Consider the following 23460-nt stretch of genomic DNA (forward strand, 5'->3'; position numbering starts at 1 on the left):
CTTACTCCAAAACCTGGGTCCACTGGAACATGTCCAGATCCTTGGAAGAGGGAGAGGCCCTCTTCGCATCCCGTATGTACTAAAACACTGTATACCAATGTCCCTACATCGAGGGCCCTTCAACCCTCTACCAGCAACTCCCACATTCTCCCTATTGCCCGAACCCATACTGTTCACTCTACCCCAACTCCGTTCCAAGCCCTTCTCCTTACTGTATGTGTATACCCTCTGGCCAATCCTAACCTTACCCTTTCTCCTGATTCAAAAAAAGCTATATCCTTAGCATTTATGGTGACAACTTGATCCAGGAGAGGTGACCCCTCATATGCCATTCTGCTGATTTTGTTATTGCTGGGTGTCCCGAAAAGGTTGCCCCTGCTCTTTACATTACCTATAACTGATGCTGTATTTGCTGATGGTTCAGGGTCTTTCTTGGGGTCACTTTATGTATGTATGCTTCTAATGTGATTTACTAATCTGTGGATGCTGCATACTTTAAAGAATATGCAAGGAAAAAAAAAACCTTCTCTGTGCTGAAGCCCCCCCAATACTCACCAGAGCCCCATCGTGATCCAGTCATGTGCACGAGAGCTTCAGCTCTATGGTGATTCTCGCTCCTCACTGGCTGAGACAGCCAATCGCAGCCAGTAAGCCAATGAGGAGATAGGAACACACAGAGCCATGGCACAGGAGAGAGCCTGTTGGGGTACCCCATTGCAAGATGCTTGCTCTAGGGCAGGGGTCTCAAACTGGCAGCCAGCCAGCTGTTTGAGAAACGACAAGTCCCACGAGGCATTGCAAGGCTGACATTTTACAAGCATGACTCAGTCAGGCAGAGGCATGATGGGACTTGTAGTTCTGCAACAGCTGGAGGGCCACTAGTTTGAGACCCCTGCTCTAGCGGTACTCAGCAGAAGGGAGGTGCCAGAAGCGCTGCCAGGGGACTCGAGAAGTGGAGGATTGGGGCTGCTCTGTGCAAAACCACTGCAGAGAGCAGGTACACTAGTCTTCCAGTTATAGGGGAGTATTTGACCTACTGCCTGTGCTTGGACCTAGAAGACAATTGCTAGCCAAAGAACTGTCTGGCTAAGGTAGCGATGCCACCGCTCTCCTGGGTCACAACAGTGCTGGTTGGAACAGGGGATGGAGCAGCAAACAAATACAGTCAAATAAGAGGGGACCATTTCCTGCAGAGATACTGTCACTTCACCCAGGATGGGTTAGGTTACAATGTCTCTTTGTTACATATTGCAACTGCAGGCAAAACCCCATCTTCCAAATGCAAAAGTAGATATTAAAATATATCTATAGTCAACATTTAAAACCATATATTCACCTCCACATTGTATTTCAATTTGCAGGTACCCTGAAGTATTTTACAGCAAAGATCCTTTCACTTTCTCTCAGTATCTTGCTTTGCTCCTCCCTCTCAATACAGACATAGTCCTTTAATCCCTAACGTAAACTGAAAGCAGGTGCACAGGATGAAGAGGAGAGCAGAGGGCTGAGTCCCAACTTGGATGACCTCATTGCATCCATTGTGAAATCCGAGGATAAACTGCTCCACCGTGCCAGCAGCTACAGAGGTCTGTTAGAGCTTATTTACTTCTTTTCTTGATGGTTTATAGCCTGGCCACAGCGTTACTTTTAAGTGGATGTAAAGGCACAGGGTTTTTTTTTTTGACCTTGTGCCTTATGTGTGCAGCAGCCCCCCCAAGCCCCCTTAATACTTATCCGAGACCCCTCTCGATTAAGCAATGTCAATGAGAAAGTTGCCTCTCTGGGGACTCGCACTCCTGACTGGCTTTTAGCAGCAGCAGGGGCCATTGGCTCCCGCTGATGTGAGATTGAAGAGAATGATTCATCATGTCCCTTTATATTATACTACAGTGTAAAATCCCAGAATATAAAAAGAAACATCAGTACACAAGGGACACTGAGAAACAACCATCCTCTGCTGTTCAATACCAACAAAAATACAGATGGACCCCAACAGATGAATGACAAAGATTAAAAACTCTGAATCACTACAGTGCCTTGCAAAAATATTGACCCCCCTTGGCATTTTTTGTGTTTTGTTGCCTCACAACCTGGAATTAACATGTATTGTTGGAGGATTTGCATCATTTAATTTAGAGAACATGCCCACAACTTTGAAGATATTTTTTTTATTATGAAGCAAACAACAAATAGTACAAAATGTGCATAACTATTCACCCCCCTAAAGTCAATACTCTGTAGAGCCACATTTTGTGGCTATCACAGCTCCAAGTCACTTTGGTTTATTCTCTATGAGCTTGCCACATCTTACCACTAGGATTTTTGCCCATTCCTCCTTGCAAAACTGCTCCAGCTCCTTCAAGTTGGATGGTTTGCACTTGTGAACAGCAATGTAAGTCTGACCACAGATTTTCTATTGGATTGAGGTCTGGGCTTTGACTAGGCCATTCCAACACATTTACATGTTCCTCATTAAACCACTCAAGTGTTGCTTTAGCAGTGTGTTTGGGGTCATTGTCCTGCTGGAAGGCAAACCTCCGTCCTAGCCTCAAAGCACACACAGAGTGGTACAGGTTTTGCTCAAGAATATCCCAGTATTTAGCACCATCCATCTTTCCCTCAACTCTGACCAGTTTCCCACTCCCGACTGCTGATGATGTTCTTTGGGTGATGTGATGTGTTGGGTTAGCGCCAGAAATAGCGATTTCTTTGATGGCCAAAAAGTAAAATTTTAGTCTCATCAGACCAGAGCACCTTCCTCCATACATTTTGGGTGTCTCCCACATGCCTTTTCACAAGCTCAAAATGTGCCATTTTGTTTTTCTGAAAGTAATGGCTTTTTCTGGCCACTCTGCCATAAAGCCCAACTCTATGGAGCATACGGCTTATTGTCATCCTATGTACAGATACTCCAGTCTCTGCTGTCTCTCTGATTAATGCCCTCCTTGCCCGGTCTGTGAGTTTTGGTGTGCGGCCATCTCTTGGCAGGTTTGCTGTTGTGCCATGTTCTTTTCATTTGGTTATGATAGATTTGATGGTGCTCCTAGGGATCATCAAAGATTTGGATATTTTTTTATAACCTAACTCTGACTTGTACTTCTCAACAACATTTTCCCTTACTTGTTTGGAGAGTTCCTTGGTCTTCATGGCAGTGTTTGGTTAGTGGTGCCTCTTGCTTAGGTGTTGCAGCTTCTGGGGCCTTTCAAAAAGGTGTGTATATGTAATGACAGATCATGTGACACTTAGATTGCACTTAGATTGCACACAGGTGGACATCATTTCACTAATTATGTGACTTCTGAGGGTAATTGGTTGCACCAGAGCTTTTTATGGGCTTCATAACAAAGGGGGTGAATACATACACACATGCCAATTTTTTTTTTTCTGAAAAATATTTATATGTATATATTTTTCTAATTTACTTCACCAACTTAGGCTATTGTGTTCTGATTCACCCCATAAAAAAACATTGAACTAAAGGCTGTAACGTAACAAAATGGGGGGGGGTAGGGGTGGAATACTTTTGCAAGACACTGTATATACGGCATAAACACATGATTTAATGCATGTTTCTCATAGCTGCATGTATCTAATAAAAGACATGAATAGTAAATAATGGCCACCAACTGACTATCATATACAAACCCGCATATGGGGATTTAAAACCACCACATGCGGTCAGTATAGACCATATATCTGACCAACCTCTGAGCCAAACAAATTGATAATTATATAAGGGTGTAAAGCTCTGCCTTTGGCTATATGATAATATAAAAGGTTGACCATAAGAAAGAGGGAAAAAATAAATACTTTTAAAGAACCATGGAGAAAAATAAAAGGTACAAGAGACAAGTAAGGACATCAGAGAGAGAGGCCGGAATCAGAGAGAAGACCAAAAGGAGAAAGTCCAGCCCTATGTTTTGACCCTTAAACAAAAAGAAAAGAAAACATATTTGAAGGGAGGTGAGAAAAACAAGATGATAAACAAGATAACAAATGCTTATCGGAGGGATACTCGGTCACTAGACAGACTTTTAGACAAAATAAATATCAATTGAATGGTAGAGAAGTGTTGGAAACATATTCATAAAAATTTAAGCCCACGGGAATGCGAGTCTGAAGGTGAAACATCCAATACACCTCTCAACAACATAAAAAAGTAAAAAAAATCTCCCCCTGCTGTCCCGCTGCTGTCAATCACAGCCAATGAGCATAACAGGAGATGGAGGGGGTGGAGCCAAGCTGCGGTTTTGTTGTGAACGGACACGCAGAGCCACGGGTCGGGAATGCACCCGCTTGGGTGCCCCCAGAGCCAGAGGCTTGCTATGGGGACACCCGGCAGGAACCAGGAGCAGAGGCGGGGGGACCTGAGGAGGATCCAGGCTGCTCTGTGCAAAACCATTGCACAGAGAAGGTAAGTATAATGTGTGTTAAAAAAAAAAAACAAGGCTTTACTGTCACTTTAAGCATTCTGTGTTTCAAGGGATCAATTCTGAAAGAGAGGTTAAAGCTAAAGTTGAATCTGCTTATCTGGAGAATTCTCTGGTTCCCCCATGATCAATAAAGGAAACATGCAAAAAAATAATAATCTCTTTGCATATCTGATTTTAGAATTGGTGATCCCTGTGCTTCTCTATACAATACAGGCAGATCATGGCTGGTGGGAGGGCTGGCAGGGTGCTGTACATAGCTTTCTAAAGACATCACAGCACCCTGCCTCAGTTCTCAGCCAGACACCCTCTTGTCAGGTACTAAACCAGTCTGTACCTAACTTGCTGCAGCTTCTTACACACACTGTCATGACTGAATGGACAGAAATACAAATCTTTTGGCAATCCTCACAAACACAGTTGTGCCACACAGCACAGGTCTGCCTGGCACGAAGAGAACCTGATCTTTCTCTGCTGCAGTTTCTATTTTACAGGTCTCCTCTTTGCCCGCACCCTGTGACGGGGCAGCGGCAGAAGAAGCAAAAAAGACTGATGAGCTCATCTGTCACTCCACTTTCTCCTCAAGAGAATGCCCTCAAGAATGAGCTGCAGCACACCTGACCGGCTCATTGTTCTGATTCTCCAGCTCCCAGTCTAATATCTGCTGTACAGGGGGATGCAGGAGGCTAATGCCAAGTCACATTTAGATACAGTATCTCAACAGTGAGCACACACCTCACATTTTTGTAAGTATTTTATTCTATCTTTTAATGCGACAACACTGAAGAAATGACACTTTGCTACAATGTACACAGCCATTAATGTCTAAACCACTGGCAACAAAAGTGAATATACCCCCAAGTGAAAATTTCCAAATTGGGACCAAAGTGGCAATATTTTGTGTGGCCACCATTATTTTCCAGCACAACCTTAACTCTATGGGGCATGGAGTTCACCAGAGCTTCACAGGCTGCCACTGAAGTCCTCTTCCACTCCTCCATGATGACATCACAGAGCTGGCGGATGTTAGCGATCTTGCGCTCCTCCACCTTCTGTTTGAGGATGCCCCACAGATGCTCAATAGGGTTTAGGTCTGGAGACATGCTTGGCCAGTCCATCACCTTTACCCTCAGCTTCTTTAGCAAGGCAGTGGTTGTCTTGGAGGTGTGTTTGGGGTCATTATCAAGTTGGAATACTGCCCTGCGGCCCAGTCTCCCAAGGGAGGGGTCATGCTCTACTTCAGTATGTCACAGTACATGTTGGCATTCATGGTTCCCTCAATGAACTGGCAGCACTCATGCAGCCCCAGACCATGACACTCCCACCATCATGGTTGACTGTACACAAGACACACTTGTCTTTGTACTCCTCACCTGGTTGCCGCCACACATGCTTAACACCATCTGAACCAAATAAGTTTATCTTGGTCTCATCAGACCACAGGACATGGTTCCAGTAATCCATGTCCTTAGTCTGCTTGTCTTCAGAAAACTGTTTGCAGGTTTTCTTGTGCATCATCTTTAGAAGAGGCTTCCTACTGGGATGACAACTATGCAGACCAATTTGATGCAGTGTGCAGCGTATGGTCTGAGCACTGAGAGGCTGCCCCCCCCCCCCCCCACCCCTTCAACCTCTGCAGCAATGCTGACAGCACTCATATGTCTATTTCCCAAAGACAACCTCTGAATATGAAGCGGAGAACATGAACTTAGCTTCTTTGGTCAACCATGACAAAGCCTGTTCTGAGAGGACAATGTCCTTTTAAACCGCTCTATGGTCTTGGCCACCGTGCTGCAGCTCAGTTTCAGGGTCTTGGCAATCTGCTTATGACCTAGGTCATCTTTATGTAGAGCAACAATTCTTTTTTTTCAGATCCTCAGAGAGTTCTTTGCCATGAGGTGCCATGTTGAAATTCCAGTGACCAGTATGAGAGAGTGAGAGTAATAACACCAAATTTAACACACCTGCTCCCCATACATACCTGAGACCTTGTAACACGAATGAGTCGCATGACACCAGGGAGGAAAAATGGCTAATTGGGCCCAATTTGGACATTTTCACTTAGAGTTGTACTCACTTTTGTTGCCAGCGGTTTAGACATTAATTGCTGTGTGTTGAGTTATTTTGAGGGGACAGCAAATTTGCACTGTTATACAAGCTGTACACTCACTACTTTACATTGTAGCAAAGTGTAATTTCTTCAGTGTTGTCACATTAAAAGATAAAATATTTACAAAAATGTGAGGGGTGTGCTTACTTTTGTGAGATACTGTATTTATACTGCTTGCATTCAGGAAGATGCATCCAAAATATAAAAAAAAAATGTTGCCTTTAGCGATCCTTTAAAGAGGAAGTAAACCCCTTCAAACCACTTTGACCTACAGGTAAGCCTAGATTAAGGCTTACCTGTAGGTCCAAGCAATATCTCCTAAACCTATATGGTTTAGGAGATATTTGCCCGAAAATGGGCACCGCTGTCTACGGCGCATGCGCCGTAGACAGCGGCGCGCAGGCGCAGTAAATGCAGCAAGTCCAAGAATGGATTTGCCTAATTTGTCGACTCCCGTGCGCATGCGCGGGAGTGACGTCATCGCGGCTTCGCCGAATGCTAGCGTCGGAGCTGCGAGACGCGACTCCCGTGCGCATGCGCGGGAGTGACGTCATCGCGGCTTCGCCGCTGTCATTGGTCGGAGCTGCGAGGCGCCACCAGCAAGATGGACGCGGCGGACTACAGGGATCAGCGGCGACTTTGCTGGCTCCTGTGTCAGGTAAGTGACACATAATGAGCTACTATGCGATGCATAGTAGTCCATTATGCTTTACCTTTGCAGGGAAAAAAAGAGGAAGTAAACCCATCAGGGTTTACTTCCTCTTTAAATGTAATGAAGTATTAAGGTATACAGAGCTGCATTAATCTTTGCTATTTATGTCAGCCAGAAGTTCATCTTGAAAAAATGGGTGTAAGATGTAATAAACAGACAGGATTATTACACAAAGAGAAGGCAAAATATACATGAAAGAAAACACTTACGTGACATAATGGTATCAACATATTGCGGTAAATATGGTGCCCAGAAATCAATAGCGTCTTTGCGTCCAGACTGCCCGATCCGTCGCAGTTCGGCAAGTAACAGAGCCTGGGCAGCTTCCCTCACCTGCAGACACAACACACAATACATCACACAATTCAGCAATTGTACACAATAACAATCTCATGCAACACTTTAACACAATACTGTAAATAATTAAATCAGCCCGAGACCTAGAACGTAAGTGAGTAACAACAGGCAGACAGAACTCATTGAGGAAACGGGCTTCAAGCATCCTAAATCATTATCTTTCTCTTCCTCCTAAAGTTTTCATTTTCCAGCTTTATGGTCTGTTGCTTGGCACTGGTCATACGATCTGCCAATGCAGCGCATTGTGGGGCATTGACGTTAGCAGTATTCCAGGACTGATACCTGCTGGTGTCCATACTCCACAATAGGCTGCACTTGTCCACCATGTGACTTCCCCAAAGGCTGCGTTCACACCTGAGCATATCGCTTTCCAGTGTTTTTTAGGGCGTTCGTCTGGCTTTTTTTTCCCACGCATTTTTGCAGCGTTTTTGTACAGCTGTTTTAAGGTCCAAAAGTCATCAATGTAAAAATCAGAAAAACGCCTGAAATCTGCCTAAAATGAAGTTCTTTTTTGGGCTTCGGCGTCAGAACGCTCAGATGTGAACAAGGGCCATTTAAATGAATGGGATTTTGCTTGTTGGGTGTTTTGGAACTTCTGAGATGAGCGTTTTACGAGCTGAAAACACTCAGGTGTGATTACAGCCTAAAGCCCCGTACACACGAGCGGATTTTCCGTTGGAAAAAAACTTGGATGGTTTCTCTGATGGAATTCTGCTCAAGCTTGGCTTGCATACACACGGTCACACAAAAGTTCGCTGAACTTTCGACCGCCAAGAACGCGATGACGTACAACACTACAGCGAGCCGAGAAAATTAAGTTCAATGCTTCCGAGCATGCGTAGCAATTTTGCGCGTCAGAATTTCTACAGACGCTCAGAATTTCCGATCTGAACTTTTTCCGACCAAAAAATTGAGAACCTGCTCTCAATCTTTTGCTGGCCGAAATTCCGCCAGCAAAAGTCAGATGGCGCATACACACGATCGCATTGCCCGACCAAAAGCTCTCATCGGACTTTTGCTGGCAGAATTTCCGATCCGATTAGAGAATGGGATCAGTACACAAGTCTTTCAGTACATGAGCATAGAAACATTTCCATACTGCTCAAAAAAAAAAAGTTTTATATGTTCTTTGCCTGCCCTCCCTAAAGCAGAACTTCACACTCTCAATCAACAATAACTATTTTGAATCCTGCTAGCATTAGTAAATAGATAGGAAAAGGTTATATTTACTTATTTTACACTTATTTTTTTACATTTCTTCAGTTACTTTCTGGGTTTTCAGGCCTAGGCCAAAATTATGTCATACATTCCAAACAAAAAAAAAAAAAATGAACCAGAAAAACACCCACATAGCCTTTTGGGTCATGGCCATCTTGAGTGAGGGCAGATGATTCATGTAGCATTTACTTCCTGGAATCCATCTGCCCTTAGCTCGGGCATGTAGGTGGGAGAGGAGGTACTTAACTGATAAAACCCCTCCTCCTGAAGACTCCTGGAATGTTTGAGATCATTTTGGCCTAGGCCTGAAAACCCAGAAAGTAACTGAAGAAATGTAAAAAAATAAGTGTAAAACAAGTAAATATAACTTTTTCCTATCTATTTACTAATGCTAGCAGGATTCAAAATAGTTATTGTTGATTGAGAGTGTGAAGTTCTGCTTTAGGGAGGGCAGGCAAAGAACATATATGAAACTTTTTTTTGAGCAGTATGGAAATGTTTTTATGCTTGTGTACTGAAAGACTTGTGTACTGATCCCATTCTCTAATGCCCTGTACACACGATCGGAAATTCCACTAGCAAATGTCCAATGAGAGCTTTTGATCGGACAATGCAATCGTGTGCATGCTCCATCTGACTTTTGCTGGCGGAATTTCGGCCAGCAAAAGATTGAGAGCAGGTTCGCTTTGGCTCTGTGGGCTAGCAGGGGGTGTGCACCCCTAGTGGCCGAATATGACGTAACCTGACTGCGATTTGCGCAGCCGAGCCATGTTGCCGCAGTATTCTATGCATGAAGGTAAAAAACCTTCTGTGTGCTGCTCCTCCCACAGCCCCCCTAATACTCACCTGAGCCCAATCTCGATTCAGAGATGTGTACGAGAGCCTTGGCTGTCTCAGGACAGCCAGTGAGCCAAAAAGGAATGAGCAGGGGTGGGGCCAAGTCATGGCTTCATTGTGTCTTATGGACGAATAGAGCAGGGCTGGGGAGCGAGCACGCACCAGTGCCCCCATAGCAAGCGGCTTCCTATTGGGGGCACTGGTCAAGGGGGAGGAACCAGGAGCACCAACAGGGGACCCAAGAAGAGGAGGATAGGGGCTGCTCTGTGTAAAAACACTGCACAGTGCAGGTATGACCCCTTTCACACTTGTACGACTTGTCCTACAACTTGGGACTGCAAAGTGGCATGACAAGTCATTCCCCATGATTTCCAATGATAACCATTCATATCTGTGCGACTTAAAGTTGTGCAGACTTCAAAGTAGTCCCTGTGCTACTTTGGTCCGACTTTCATGCGAGTTGAGGTCCATAGACCTCAAGTTTACACAGGCATTCACTGAAATCGCATCGAAATTGATGCAAAGTCGTGGCAAAATTGTGCGACTTAAGTCGTAGCAGTGTGAAAAGGGCCTAAGTATAACATTTTTTTTTTTAATTATTTTTTTTTTTTTTAAAGCTGAACCTTTAATACCACCTTAAATAGATTTGCTGGATACAAATATCGATCATAAGTCTAGAATAATAAATGCACTAGAGGGTATTCTTCAATGGGATTAAAGCATGGAAACATGGATAGTATTGGATAGAGTGGAGAGGGTTCAGAAAACCTGTCAGGTTCTCATTGCTGTCTCTGTCCCCATTAGGGACATTCCTCCTCTATTTGTCCCATTTACCATTATTATCGAAAGTGAAAGTAAAAGAAAATCCCAAATTTAGGCAGCAATTCTGGTGACACCCTGTGAGTCCCTCACTTCCTGTTGTGTCTATTAGACAGGAAGTGAAGGAAAATCTCACCAATGGGACAGAGATTGCAAAAAACAAAAACTGGTAGGGATTATAACGCTCCCTTAGTCTATCCAAAATTAAGTTTAGCCTTTAGTGACCCTTTAAAAATGATGTAAATAGTGTTTTTGGTTTGTGGTGTTCAGATGCGGTGTAGTTCCACTTTAACTTAGCAAAAAAAAATAAAAAATTATTTCAAAGCTTTCTATTCAGCTTTTATATATTTATGTAGGCAAACCTATTAGAGCTATCAAATATAGACATGACAATTTATTGCATTAAAGTGTCACTTTCGTTTAGAGTGAAATGTGTCTAATTGCACTGTGAAATGAAGGTAAAAAAAAAACTTCCAAAATTATTACTAAATGAAATGAATTAACTCCTGATTCACTATACTTATCCTGTACTGTGTGAGTGTGTCTGTGAGTGTGTCTCCGTGAGTGTGTGAGTGTCCGTGATTGTGTGAGTGTCCCTGTGTGTACACTATATTACCAAAAGTATTGGGATGCCTGCCTTTACAAGCACATGAACTTTAATTGCATCCCAGTCTTAAGCCCCATACACACTAAGATTTTCTGCTGATTTTTGTCTTCAGATTTACCAAAACCATGTAGTAGAAGGGCCTGCCTGATTGCATACACATTGAAACTCCTATGGTTTGACCTCATATTATATGGTTTTGGTAAATCTGAAGGAAAAAACTCATCAGAAAATCTGATAGTGTGTACGAGGCTTTAGTCTGTAGGGTTCAATATTGAGTTGGCCCACCCTTTGCAGCTATAACAGCTTCAACTCTTCTGGGAAGGCTGTCCACAAGGTTTAGGAGTGTGTCTATAGGAATGTTGGGCCATTCTTCCAGAAGAGCATTTGTAAATGTCAGGCACTGATGTTGGACAAGAAAACCTGGCTCACAGTCTTCGCTCTAATTCATCCCAAAGGTACTCTATCAGGTTGAGGTCAGGACTCTGTGCAGGCGAGTCAAGTTCCTCCATCCCAAACTTGCTCATCCATGTCTTTATGGACCTTGCTTTGTGCACTGCTCCAAATAATTTGGTGGAGGGGGGGGATTATGGTGTGGGGTTGTTTTTTAGGGGCTGGGCTTGGTCCCTTAGTTCCAGTGAAACCAGATAGAACACCTTTGGGATGAATTAGAGCGGAGACTGTGATCCAGGCCTTCTCCTTCACATCAGTGCCTGACCTCACAAATGAGCTTCTGTAAGAATTGACAAACATTCCCATAGACACACTCCTAAACCTTGTGGACAGCAGAAGAGATGAAGCTGTTAAAGCTGCAAAGGGTGGGCCAACTCAATATTGAACCCTTCGGACTAAGACTGGGATGTCATTAAAGTTCATGTGCGTGTAAAGGCAAGTGTCCCAATATTTTTGGCAATATAATGTGCTTACAAAAGTCAAAAAAATTTTATGTTATGTGCTTACTGTTCCATGTGACTCTATAAAGGTCTAGTTAAAAAAAAAAAAAAATGCATAGATATTCATTCCAACAAAACTGTATGTTCATTCATTTCGTGTGAATTAACCAGCATTTGCTCATTATTTTTAGAGTTTTTACACAATGTATAAAGCTGTGTTTTTAGATAAATAAGGGGAATTTGTAAAGTTCTTAAGAGTATTTTCCCTTTTTAAGTGTTTTTAAGCTATTGTTTTGGAGTATTTTGGGACTAAAGTTGCTGTAGTCTATTCTGAATGAAAACATGTGCCTTAGGCATGATTCACACTGGGCATTTGGCCCTGGTGTATATGAGATTCTGGAATTGAGGTCCAGACAGAAGGTAAGAGCGCACTCTGCAGCGCCTCTGCTGGCAGTCTGTTATACTCTATATGTCATAATGAAAGTTGTTACTAGGTTGTAATAGGCTGGATAGAGTACTGAGCGGTACCCAATGTCTATGCACCCAGGGACAAATGCCTGGAACGCAAGCTAAATGTCCATGTATGCATGAGGCCTAAAAGAGAAGTTTTGGAATGGGCTACGTTTCAAAGACAGCCCAGAGTAATGCCTTCAGCATTAAAGCTGAACTCCAAACAGCTATAAACTCAAATATATGCATGAGAGCTGTCTTGTCTGTCAACAGTTTTGTATTTCTGTCCATCCAGTCCTGAGTTTAGCACAGCTCTGTCTGGCAAGGCAGGCAGGACTTTTCTCTGCTTCTGTTAAGTAAGATGTGCACCTGTCCCTTCCTCTACCCTGTGACTGGAAAGTGATAAGACAAAGAGCTGACTGATCGGCTCATTTCTCTTGCCCTCTACTCAATCCACCTATCAGCATGTTCTCCGTGTGTGGTTTACCCTCTCCCAGCCTAAACTCTGCTGTACAGGAGACTTCAAGGTCCTGGAGCAAAACCTGTGGCCTAAGGGCCACAAGCGGCCCCCTTGGAATCTTGGAATAAGATGTGCGGCCAGTGATTCTCAACCAGGGTTCCTCCAAAGGTTGCTTCAGCATTGAGCAATTTCTGCCTCTCAGATAAGTTCCCACTGACACCATTGATCTTTTTAGCTATCTGTAAGGAGGTAATTCTTCCCAATGACCACAAGTGTAAGGACCATTCTTCCCACTGACCATCACACTAATGTATCATGAGTTGTAGATTTCTAATTGTTAGAAGGGGTTCCCCTCGAAACCGGAGAACTATTTCAAGGGTTCCTCTGTGTTGAAAAGGTTGAGAAAGGCTGTGTGCAGCTCTCGGACCTCAGTAGTCTGCAATGGGAACATTGATTGGGTTAATCGCATTCATCTCTACTAGTCCCGTGTAACATGTTCCCAGTTTCTTCTGCAGCATATCCTCAACCAAGAATGTAGCATTAAATTTAAAAGTCAGAGAAAATAAGTGAAGGCACTGGCACATCAATATGGTGTCAGGGCTGGGCTCAGTCCTTCCTTCTATGAGCTGGCCACTCAGCTGTCGGCTAATTTCCAGCTCCTATCTCTCAACGGTTACTCCGCTGTTGATTATATCCTGCTCCTCAGTCCTGCCTACTTAAGCAGTACAGTCCCAGAGAGCTCTGCCTTCCCCTTGGTCACATCACAGAAACTATCTCATGAGATCCTGCTCAAGACTTGCTTTGCTGACATCCCTTCTGGCTCCAGATCCTGCTTGCTGTTCCACTACATTAATCCCCGACTTCTGGCTTCGCTGACTATCTGTTCCAGTTACTGAACTTTGGCTATGTTTCGATTATCTTTGTTCTTTTTACTTTTATTATTAAACAAGTGTGATTTAACTGTACTTCCGTCTCGGCCCGATTTCATGGTTTCTGACATATGGCCCATCATCAAGCCTTGCTCTGCCCGACAGCAGATGTGACGAAACGCTTAGGGAAGAGCTAGCGCTTGTGATGCACCTTGATTCCAGGAAGCAGCCCATCTGAGCCCTGGGACCAGCTTTTGTTCAGTGCTTATACATTTTAAACACATTTTTAATAAACGTTTTAATTGCGGTGTTACACTGTGGCTCTTTTGGTTCTCTCCTTGTTTTATGGCCAAGCATTACAATGTTGAAAGATGAGGCTTCCATGAGGGTTTATTCGGACCCAGAGAAGGTGAAAACTATCCCAGATGGGGACCATAGAGATACACAAGCGAATTTTGACTCTCTTCTCTGGTAGAAAAAGTCCACTGACTTTGGCAAGTGTATTTTATTGAATATAAGGTGGTGGATCACTGTGGTGTTACTATTTATGAAGAGCAATCTGATGAAATGTGGATGAAAGTTTAATTTATTACCTTGGGACTGTCACACGTTTCTGTACATATTTATTTGGGCTTATGTATATTATCAGTTATGTTAATTATTGATTATTGCTGGATTGGCACTGCACTTTTGACCAATATTTCATACCAACCAAATCGTTCTCTTCGTTCTTCTCAAGACCTCCTGCTCTCTAGCTCCCTCGTCTCCTCCTCCCATGCTCACCTCCATGACTTTTCCAGAGCCTCTCCAATCCTATGGAAAGTCTTACCCCGACATGTCCAATTATCTCCTACTCTATTTGCTTTTAGATAATGCCTGAAAACCCTTCTCTTCAGAGAAGCCTACCCTACCCACACCTAACAATTGTATGTCTATTTTCTCCATCAGCTCATTCCTCACAGTTATTATCTTTTGTTTAACTTGACCCTCCCTTCTAGATTGTACGCTCTAACGAGAAGGGCCCCCTGATTCCTCCTGGGTTGAATTGTAATGTAACTGTACTGTCTGCCCTCATGTCGTAAAGCACTGCTCAAACTGTTGGCGCTATATAAATCCTGTATAATCATAATATTTACTGTACAAAAATGTATCCTGTCCACACTGGCAGGGTCATCAGATCCATGCAGAGCAGAGCCCCGGAGAGTGAACATTGAAATTGTATTAGGAATCAGGTAGGTCAGTGTGTCAGGCAGGTCAGTGCAGTGGTCAGGTAGGACAGTGTAGGGCTTAGGTAGGTCAGACTAGGGGTTGGGTAAGTCAGACTAGGGGTCAGGTAGGTCAGTGTAATGGGCAGCTAGGTCAATGTAATGGGCAGGTAGGTCAGTGCGGGGGTCACATGGTTACCTGTACAGGGCAAATGAGGTGGCGTTAGGGTTGCCATCTCATCCCTTTAAACCTGGACACAGGTAAATTACACAGGTTTTGGAGGCTAATTTACTGCAGATAAGGCACCGTGTGAGTTTAATTACCCCCATAATCAGCCACAGAACCTGTGTAATTCATATGTGTTTGGTTTTGTAAGCCCAGAGTCCACACCCACTGCTGAATGAAACAAGCTTTATAACACGAGCTGCACTTTCCAAAGAATGTAGAAAGGGAGACAGCACATATGCATGTATACTTATGTAGGGAGATTTGTTTCATATCTGTTTATCATCTGAGGCTGGTCACATCACTGGGTATATGTGAGGGTTTACATCCACTTTAAAGAAAGCATTGCTTCAATTTAGCACCAAATCCACAGGCTTGGATGGATACCAGGGACAAGCGATGCAAATTCATTGTACAGCACTATTACTAAGTCACCAGTTACTGTTCTAACCCCTGTATATCTTGAGTCCTACAGCACTACAGAAGAGAACACTACGAAAATCAATCATAACAAAAGCTTTCATCTGTTTTATGTGGCAAGTAGAATCTTTTTAGATTTTATATATATATATATATATATATATATATATATATATATATATATATATATATTTTTTTTTTTATATTGTATGACGTAGGATGCAAAAGCACAAATATGCAAAAACAATATTTTAATATATATTACTTTGTGTATCTATAATCAGCATATTATTTAATCATCCTGTAATAGACTGACCTGTTTAAATATATATTAAAAAAAGTCACACTTGTCCATAACACTATTTCATGTTCTGGCCTTTAGGCAGACAATTCAGGATATGTAACTGGAACTGTCAGTTTTCTCTGCCAAGCACAAAATTACAGCTGCACCTATCTAGGGGAGAAAATGATTTTCAACAATCTGCTGCAATCGTGAAAATAACTGGAGAGGCAAAAAAAAAGAAAAAAGACAACCAGATTGTGGATGTTCTCAATGAACCAATTAAAAATGATTTGTTTTGTACTGAAGAAGAACATCATTTTGTTTTGGCACATGGCGATGTTCCCACAAGATAGCGAAGACTTGATTTCCAATTAAGCTATCAAGTGGCCTGGATTCCATCTGTCAGATACTTGTCTATGGCTTTGGATCAGAAGGCAGGCAGTTTTTTTTTCCCGTCATGGCTGCAAAGGTGTGATGTACGGGCTATCAGCTTGTTTATCAGGTATCTGTACACCAATTATGGGTTAAAATGAAGTAGATCGTCATTAATTTACCTAAATTTGTATAAAGTTAACCTCAAGCAAAAAAAATATTATCTAAATACAAGAGTCATGTGTATTTATACCCAAATCTTGGTGAGCTTTGTGTATTTCTTCCAGATCTGTGCAGTAATCCAGTGTGAGATTTTCCCTCTGTGAAGGAACTTCCTGTAATGAAGACCGCTCACTGCTGCTCTCTCCTTGTGCAGGGTGTCTGGTCTTGTCGCCACCCCCCTCCTGTCATTTTTCGCAGGTGTTTTGTCACATATGGCAACCCATCAAATTTGGCTACCCGCAGGACTGCGCATGTGTGATGACGCCATGTGCATTCCAACACTCAGGCGATCTGCGCTTGCACAGAATTTTGTGGCCACACCCCGGCGGAGTCCAGGTTCAAGCCCCACCATCCAAATGGACAGAGATCGATTATAATTATGGCGAGCGAAGTGAGGCCATGCCTAAAGCGTGGCGAGCGAAACGAGCCCACGAGGGGCCCTGTGGCAAAGTGGTCTTACAATGATGTGGAAACGCATATGGCAGCATCGCGCATGCTCACTCCAGCGGGTAGCAAAATATGATGGATAGCTGAATGTGACGTGACATAGGCAGCCTGTAGTGGGTAGGGCCTGCTGCGCATGTGGGTTTGCATTTTGCCTATTAAAACACTTCAGGACTGCAATACGTAGATATACGTTGTGGCTTTGAAATGCTTTAACAGGATTATGGCTGAAGATATTTCTCATTGAAGCACTCTAAGCAGCTCATGAGCCGTTGGTTTAATTTCAGAAGCAGCGGGAGGGGATCTTCAACCCCCCCGGCTCGCCCGAGAAACAATCAAAGAGTAGATAGTCTTTGATTGCCTCTATGGCCTTGGAGGACCGGAGCGACTTCTGGTCCTGGCTGAAAGTAAACAATTTTTTTTGATGCTTACATTCCTTGTAATCGGAATAAAAGTGATATAAAAAAAAAATTAAAAGGGACAGTAAAATATAAAAATGAAATAAAATAAATAAGAAAAACCAATTTGTAAAGTTCCCCCATCCCTCCGTGCAGAAGCAAACGCATACGCAAGTCGTGCATGAATAAGTAAACGGTATTCGCACTACAAGTGAGGTATCGCCGCGAACATTACAGCAAGAATTCTAGTGCTAGACCTCCTCTGTAACTCTAAACAGGTAACGTGTAAAGGTGTTTAAAGCGTCGCCTATGGAGATTTTTAAGTACCGTAGTTTGTCGATATTCCACGAGCGTGTGCAATTTTAAAGTGCAACATGTTAGATATCTTTTTAGTCGGCGTAACATCATCTTTACATTTTACAAAAAAACTATTGGGGTATAGGTTTTTTTTTGTTTTGTTTTTTTTAAGTCATTAAAGTGTATTTTTTCTGAAACAAATTGCATCTGAAAAACCACTGCACAAGTACCATGTGACATAAAAAATTGCGATCGCCATTTAATTGCCTAGGATGTCTGCTAAAGAAAAAAAAAAAAAAAGTATAATGTCTGGGGGTTATAACTAATTTTCTAGCAAAAAATACTGATTTAAACTTGTAAACAAAGAGTGGCAGATAAAGCCTGGTCGTAAAGTGTTACTAAAATCTGAGTTATTTTTCTTTAAAAATAAAAAACATGTTATACTTACCTGCCCTGTGCAGAGGTTTTGCACAGAGCAGTCCAGATCCTCCTCTTCTCGGGTCCCCCGCCAGCACTCGGCCCCTGCCGAGTGCCCCACAGCAAGCAGCTTACTATGGAGGCACCCGAGCCGAACCGCTGCTCTGTGTGCCCATTCAGATATGGAGCCGTGGTTTGGCCCCAACCCCCCTCTCTCCTCATTGGTTCAATTACTTTGATTGAAAGCAGCGTGAGCCAATGACGATGCACTGTTGTCTCAGCCAATGAGGAGAGAGAGTCCCAGACAACCGAGACTATCCTGCAACATCAAAAAAAAAAAAAAAAAAAAAAAACAGCTTCCCTTCAGCAGACAGGGAGACCGGACAAAAGTACCTCAGCTGGAAAAAATACAATTACATGCAATCCACAGCTTATCATTTAGCCTGTAGCACAGCGGATGGAACTTATGCTGGCCAGTGATCGTGTTTGAGCAGAGTAAAGATTACAGAGGATTTCTTGAAGAGTTTATTGGCACTAAGGCCTTTTTTGAACCCTTGGGGTTGCATAAGGAGGTGAGCGTGGTGGTGGGGGCACTCAGCATAAAGAGTTTTTCAGAAGAAATATCACTGTAAAGGATTCTCCTTACATTGATTATTGAACTTTTTGCACCTTACGCTGCATTGTTTTATCTTTTTGCACTTTATATTCCAGTATTCAATTTCTTTCATACATTGCACTATTGATAGGTGGCACTGCTGGGCACTGATGGGCACTGGTAGATGACACTGATGGGCACGGATATGTGGCATATGAGGTGCAGCACTGTTGAGGCAGATTGTGGGCACCGATGGGTGGCACTGTGGGCACCGATGGGTGGCACTGTGGGCACTGATGGGTGGCACTGTGGGCACTGATGGGTGGCACTATGGGCACTGATGGGTGGCACTGATGGGTGGCACTGATGGGTGGCACGTTTCCTATAATTAGGTGGCACTGGCAGGGGGCAGGTGGGCACTGATGATCTGGCTGTGATCAGGACTTAAGTCCCTCTCACGGCCGCCGGTGATCGGCTTCTTTTAAAAAATAAAAAATAGCAGATTACCAGCTCTGTTGTGATCACATGATCAGCTGACAGCTGATCACGTGGTAAGGGGTCGGGATCGACCCCTTGCTCCGATCTGTGATCAGGCGAGTCTCATAGACTCGCTGATCACAGAGCGCCCCGCACGCGCCCCTCAGTCCGCTCGTGCAGGTCCGCGCTGTAGCCGTCATTCGGCTATAGCGCGGATTTCAAGCGGTTAAGCACATCCTCGCCACTTCTATATCTAAGCAATTTAAACAAACTATAGTTTACCTTTAAAAAAGAAATCCTAAACTTTTTAAACAAATCTTCGAAAGTTACAAAAAAGTAGTAAAATACTTCTGCGTGTCCGGTTTTCATCGATGAACTATGATCATCACCAAGCCTTGCCATAAAAGTGACGTTATCTACCAGAGATGTCTGTTAGCACAACACAAGCTCATCTAAGGAAGTTCAATTTGGCAAGTCAGCCGGTATTGACTTGCAATGAGTGAATTATGTCTTAAAGAATGGAGGAGAGAGCTGTGCTCTGCAGTAATCTAGGAGGACGTGGACTTTAATTAAAGTTTTTGTACTTTTAACAAGAGCAATTAGGTTGATGAATGTAGCAAGGCATAAAAAATCTAAAACAGGCTCAGGCATTCTGCAGGCTTTGGGCCTTTTGTAAAACTGCCAGCTTCAGCATTCTGTCCACTGAGAAGGCCTTTACCGAAGTACCAAGAGGCCGTTGAACAATCCTTCGTTAAAAAAAACCAAAAAACCTGTACTGAGAGAAAAAAGGCCACCAGGGCTTTCCTTGTTCTGAAAATGCAGCTTGCCTGGCTGTCTTAAACCAAACCACTTTCCACATTATTCAGACCTGGCAAGCAGTAAAGCAAAGTCGGGGTGAAGTCACAACTGAAAACTTGTTCCAGGTCAGTGACTCAAAGTACTGAAGCCTTTGGATTAGCATGACTTGAAGCTAACATTTTAATAAGCAGGGCTCAGCAATGGCAGGAAGAGCTGCTGTTCAAAATTATACTGTCACCTTTCATATTGTAAAGCGCTGCATAAACTGTTAGTGTAAGAAGTAAGTACATTGGGATGGGCAGAAAAGACCTTAGAGAAGGCCTCTATTATGAAAAGTAAAATTAGAGAGTCTGTTCATTTCTTGCTTGGTAAACCCATAAACAGCAAGACAAAGTGAGGGAAGACCCTCGAGCATCAGTAAAACACAGACAGGGGTTCATTTTCTTGTCCCTGCTGTAATCTAGACATACAGTACACTCTCATACAGACACATTCCTCCACAGTAACTACACATGTCCCTGGCTGGACAAGTATGCGAGAAAGCAGAGCCTAACACTTGCTGGAGCAGGAGGCACAGTGTGCAGAGCCTACTATCTGTTAAAAGGATTCCTGTAGCCAAGAGAGGTGGAAGGCAACATTATATTATAGCCCACTGAGGGCACTAAAAGAGCTCATCTTACCTCCAGACATCTGTCCTGCCACCTTCGTGCCAGCATCTCAAGAAGTGGTGGTCTAAACTGGTCCAGGCCCAAGAGATCAGGCAGCATGACACAATGCATGGCAGCTAACTGGCTCCAACCTGCAATAAGCACAAAGAACAAGAGAATTATAAATTGTCTTAAATTTATACCAAAAGACAAACATTTTTGGTTTTGGATTGTCAAGCAAAGACAATCCTGTCTTTATTTTTGCGGCCTATATCCTCATTGGCCATTTGTCTTGCTGACCCCTGTCCCCATGACAAAGTACAGGCAAACCCAAAATTCTGCGCTGTCACTGGAAAAGTACTTGAGTTGTTATGAGAACAGTAATAAAGAGGGTGTCTTCCAATGGGATCTTTGAATAGAGGGCAGACCTATCAATCATCTGCCTTCCCTCCATTCTTCTACAGTATCCTGTTTCATTCATAGAAGCTGTAGTCTATGAATGCAGCAGGTTGGGTGGAAAAGCCAAGCATAGGTGGGCTCTCTCGATGAGACTGACAGCCCTTTAGAGTTGTATTAAGCCCTGCCGCACCAGAAGATTATGGCTGAAGGGGTGGGGGTAGAGAGCAAGACGGAGGATAATTTTCACTAACAGAAGAGGAATCAGCACAAGGGAGACGTCCTAGTGATTTTAAATGATGTCCCTTGTGCTGATTTTTCTGCTTGTGATTTTGGCTGCACTTAAGGATCAATAACGTGTTGATTACGAAGCAATGCTCATTAACACACCTATAGCATTTCTTATGTATTTGTGTTGTATTTTCGTTGTGCGTATGAAGTACTGTAAAATCTTCAAGAATGCTCGATAAACGTCCATGAAAGTGTTGCTTTTCTAGTGGAAAGTGTTTAAAGAGGAGCTGCAGTTTACGATCACAATTTGACATAAAAACTAAAATCAGACCCTTTGCAAGTTGCTGCATCTCATTTGGCAACTGTTGTATGGGTTTGTGCAATATTTACTTGCAGCAAAAAGGAAGAAAATCTCCTTCCAACTTTCTGGAGGCAGCCATTATTAGTATGGGCATGTGAAGCCAGCGCCAATATACTTCCTTGTTCTCATGCAGCTGGCTACCCAGAATGCACCTCCTGTTCTCGCACCAGTGAAGATACTGTGCGGCAAGCATTGTTGATAACAGGTTACCATAACAATGTTCTGGAAGTTCTCGCCCTGTTATGGTATCCTTTATTCTATAAAGAAAGTGCGTCATTCTGGTGCTTAACTCTGCCTGTAATAACATAGTCACACAGTTAGTAAGGTTGGATAAAAGATACCAGTCCATCCAGTTCAACCTGAGTGTCTACAATTGACCCTATCCCTGTACATTGCAAACTCACATCTGTCCCTACCCTCAAGGAGCCCACAATCCAAGGTCCCCATTCATATACTAGGGCCAATTTTGGACAGAAGCCAATTAACCTACCTGCATGTCTTTGGAGTGTGGGAGGAAACTGGAGTACCCAGAGAAAACCCACGCAGGCACGGGGAGAACATGCAAACTCCAGGCAGGTAGTGTCCTGGTTTGGGATTCGAACCAGTGACCCCTTTTTACTGCTAGGTGAGAATGATAACCACTACACCACTGTGCCGCTTTGGAATGAACGAGATGCAAGAAAGGAAGGATGCCCCTTGACTCCTGGGATTGATGACACAGATATCTCAGGAGTTGACCAAAATCCTTGATGATGTATTTCGCCATGACAGAGGGGACCGGAGGTGGCATCAATTTTAAAATAAAAAGGTACTTTTTAAAAAATATGCGCTATTTTTAGCCCTGTAGCGCCTGAAAAACACCTCGGTGTGAAAAGGGTCTAAAAGGCAATACCCAAACAGTAAGTGTAGGGGTATCAGCAATTTATTGGGGAAAAGTTGTTCAAGGAGGTGAAGCTCCTTTAAAGGGAAACGTATATAGATGAAATGATCCACTTTGAGGTGTGGTTAGGTTGTGGTGTGATAGCAGACATTTTAGTGAATTCTCTACAAGATGGATTCATATACTTTGATCTCTTTGACACTTGGCTTGGTCCAACTCAACTCTGCTGACACAGAAAGCTTTGTCGCTAGCAATGCTCAATTCCTCTGCCTGGCACCGGCAGTATTGCTGGTTGGCTTGATGCTTTTGCCTGCACAGAGAAGCAAATGGTATTACCACACGGCTGCTCTGTACAAACAGGAAGTGAGTGGAGCTGCTCTGTCCTAGTTCTCAAATTTTTCCCAGGGCATTCTGGGATACGGGAACTACCACTGCCTCTCCCCCAGTGACTAGTTTACACTTTATAAATGCTTCACGAATGCGCCATAAATGTTATAGGTGCTATTAAGGTGAGGTTACAGAGCATTACCATTGAAATCAATAGAGGCGGCTGACAAGCACTGATGCCAGGTGAAAGCGTCATGCTCCTTAATTTTTAACACAAAGCAACACAATGCCACCACTCCTGTGTGATCAGCACTGTGTGGTGCCATTGTAATATTCATGGTGGTTATGCTGATTTAAAAATATAGCATAGATGCCACATAAACACAGGGTATTGATGCACATGTTAACAAGCCCTTAGGCTTTAAAGTGGTAGTAAACCCGCTGAGGTTTTTTTTTTTCTGACCTGCAAGGGAAAAGGCATAATGAGGTAGTATGCACCGCATACTAGCTCATTATGAAATACTTACCTTAGAACGAGGCCCCGACATCTCGCCCAATCCACGCAGAGGGAGCTGATATGTTCCCTCGGCATGTCTTCTGGGTATCGTGGCTCCAGCGCTGTGAGTGGCCGGAGCCGCGATATCGTCACTCCCGCGCATGCGCACGGGAGATTTCTGTCCGGCATCTGCCGGACGTTCAGCTGAG

General features: G+C 43.4%; 1 protein-coding gene across 1 annotated transcript in view; it reads right to left on the reverse strand.

Moving 5' to 3' along the window:
• WDR7 (WD repeat domain 7) overlaps window positions 1-23460 on the reverse strand; it is a 597600-nt gene that overhangs the window by 374396 nt on the left and 199744 nt on the right. Inside the window, 2 exon segments of the mRNA XM_077462962.1 lie at window positions 7462-7585; window positions 20594-20712. Of these exon segments, the coding sequence (XP_077319088.1) occupies window positions 7462-7585; window positions 20594-20712 (243 nt within the window).

Source organism: Lithobates pipiens, unplaced genomic scaffold, assembly GCF_037356315.1.
Source record: "Lithobates pipiens isolate NorthernLeopardFrog02 unplaced genomic scaffold, aLitPip1_a1.2 Scaffold_3, whole genome shotgun sequence".
In the NCBI taxonomy this organism is placed as follows: Eukaryota; Metazoa; Chordata; class Amphibia; order Anura; family Ranidae; genus Lithobates; species Lithobates pipiens.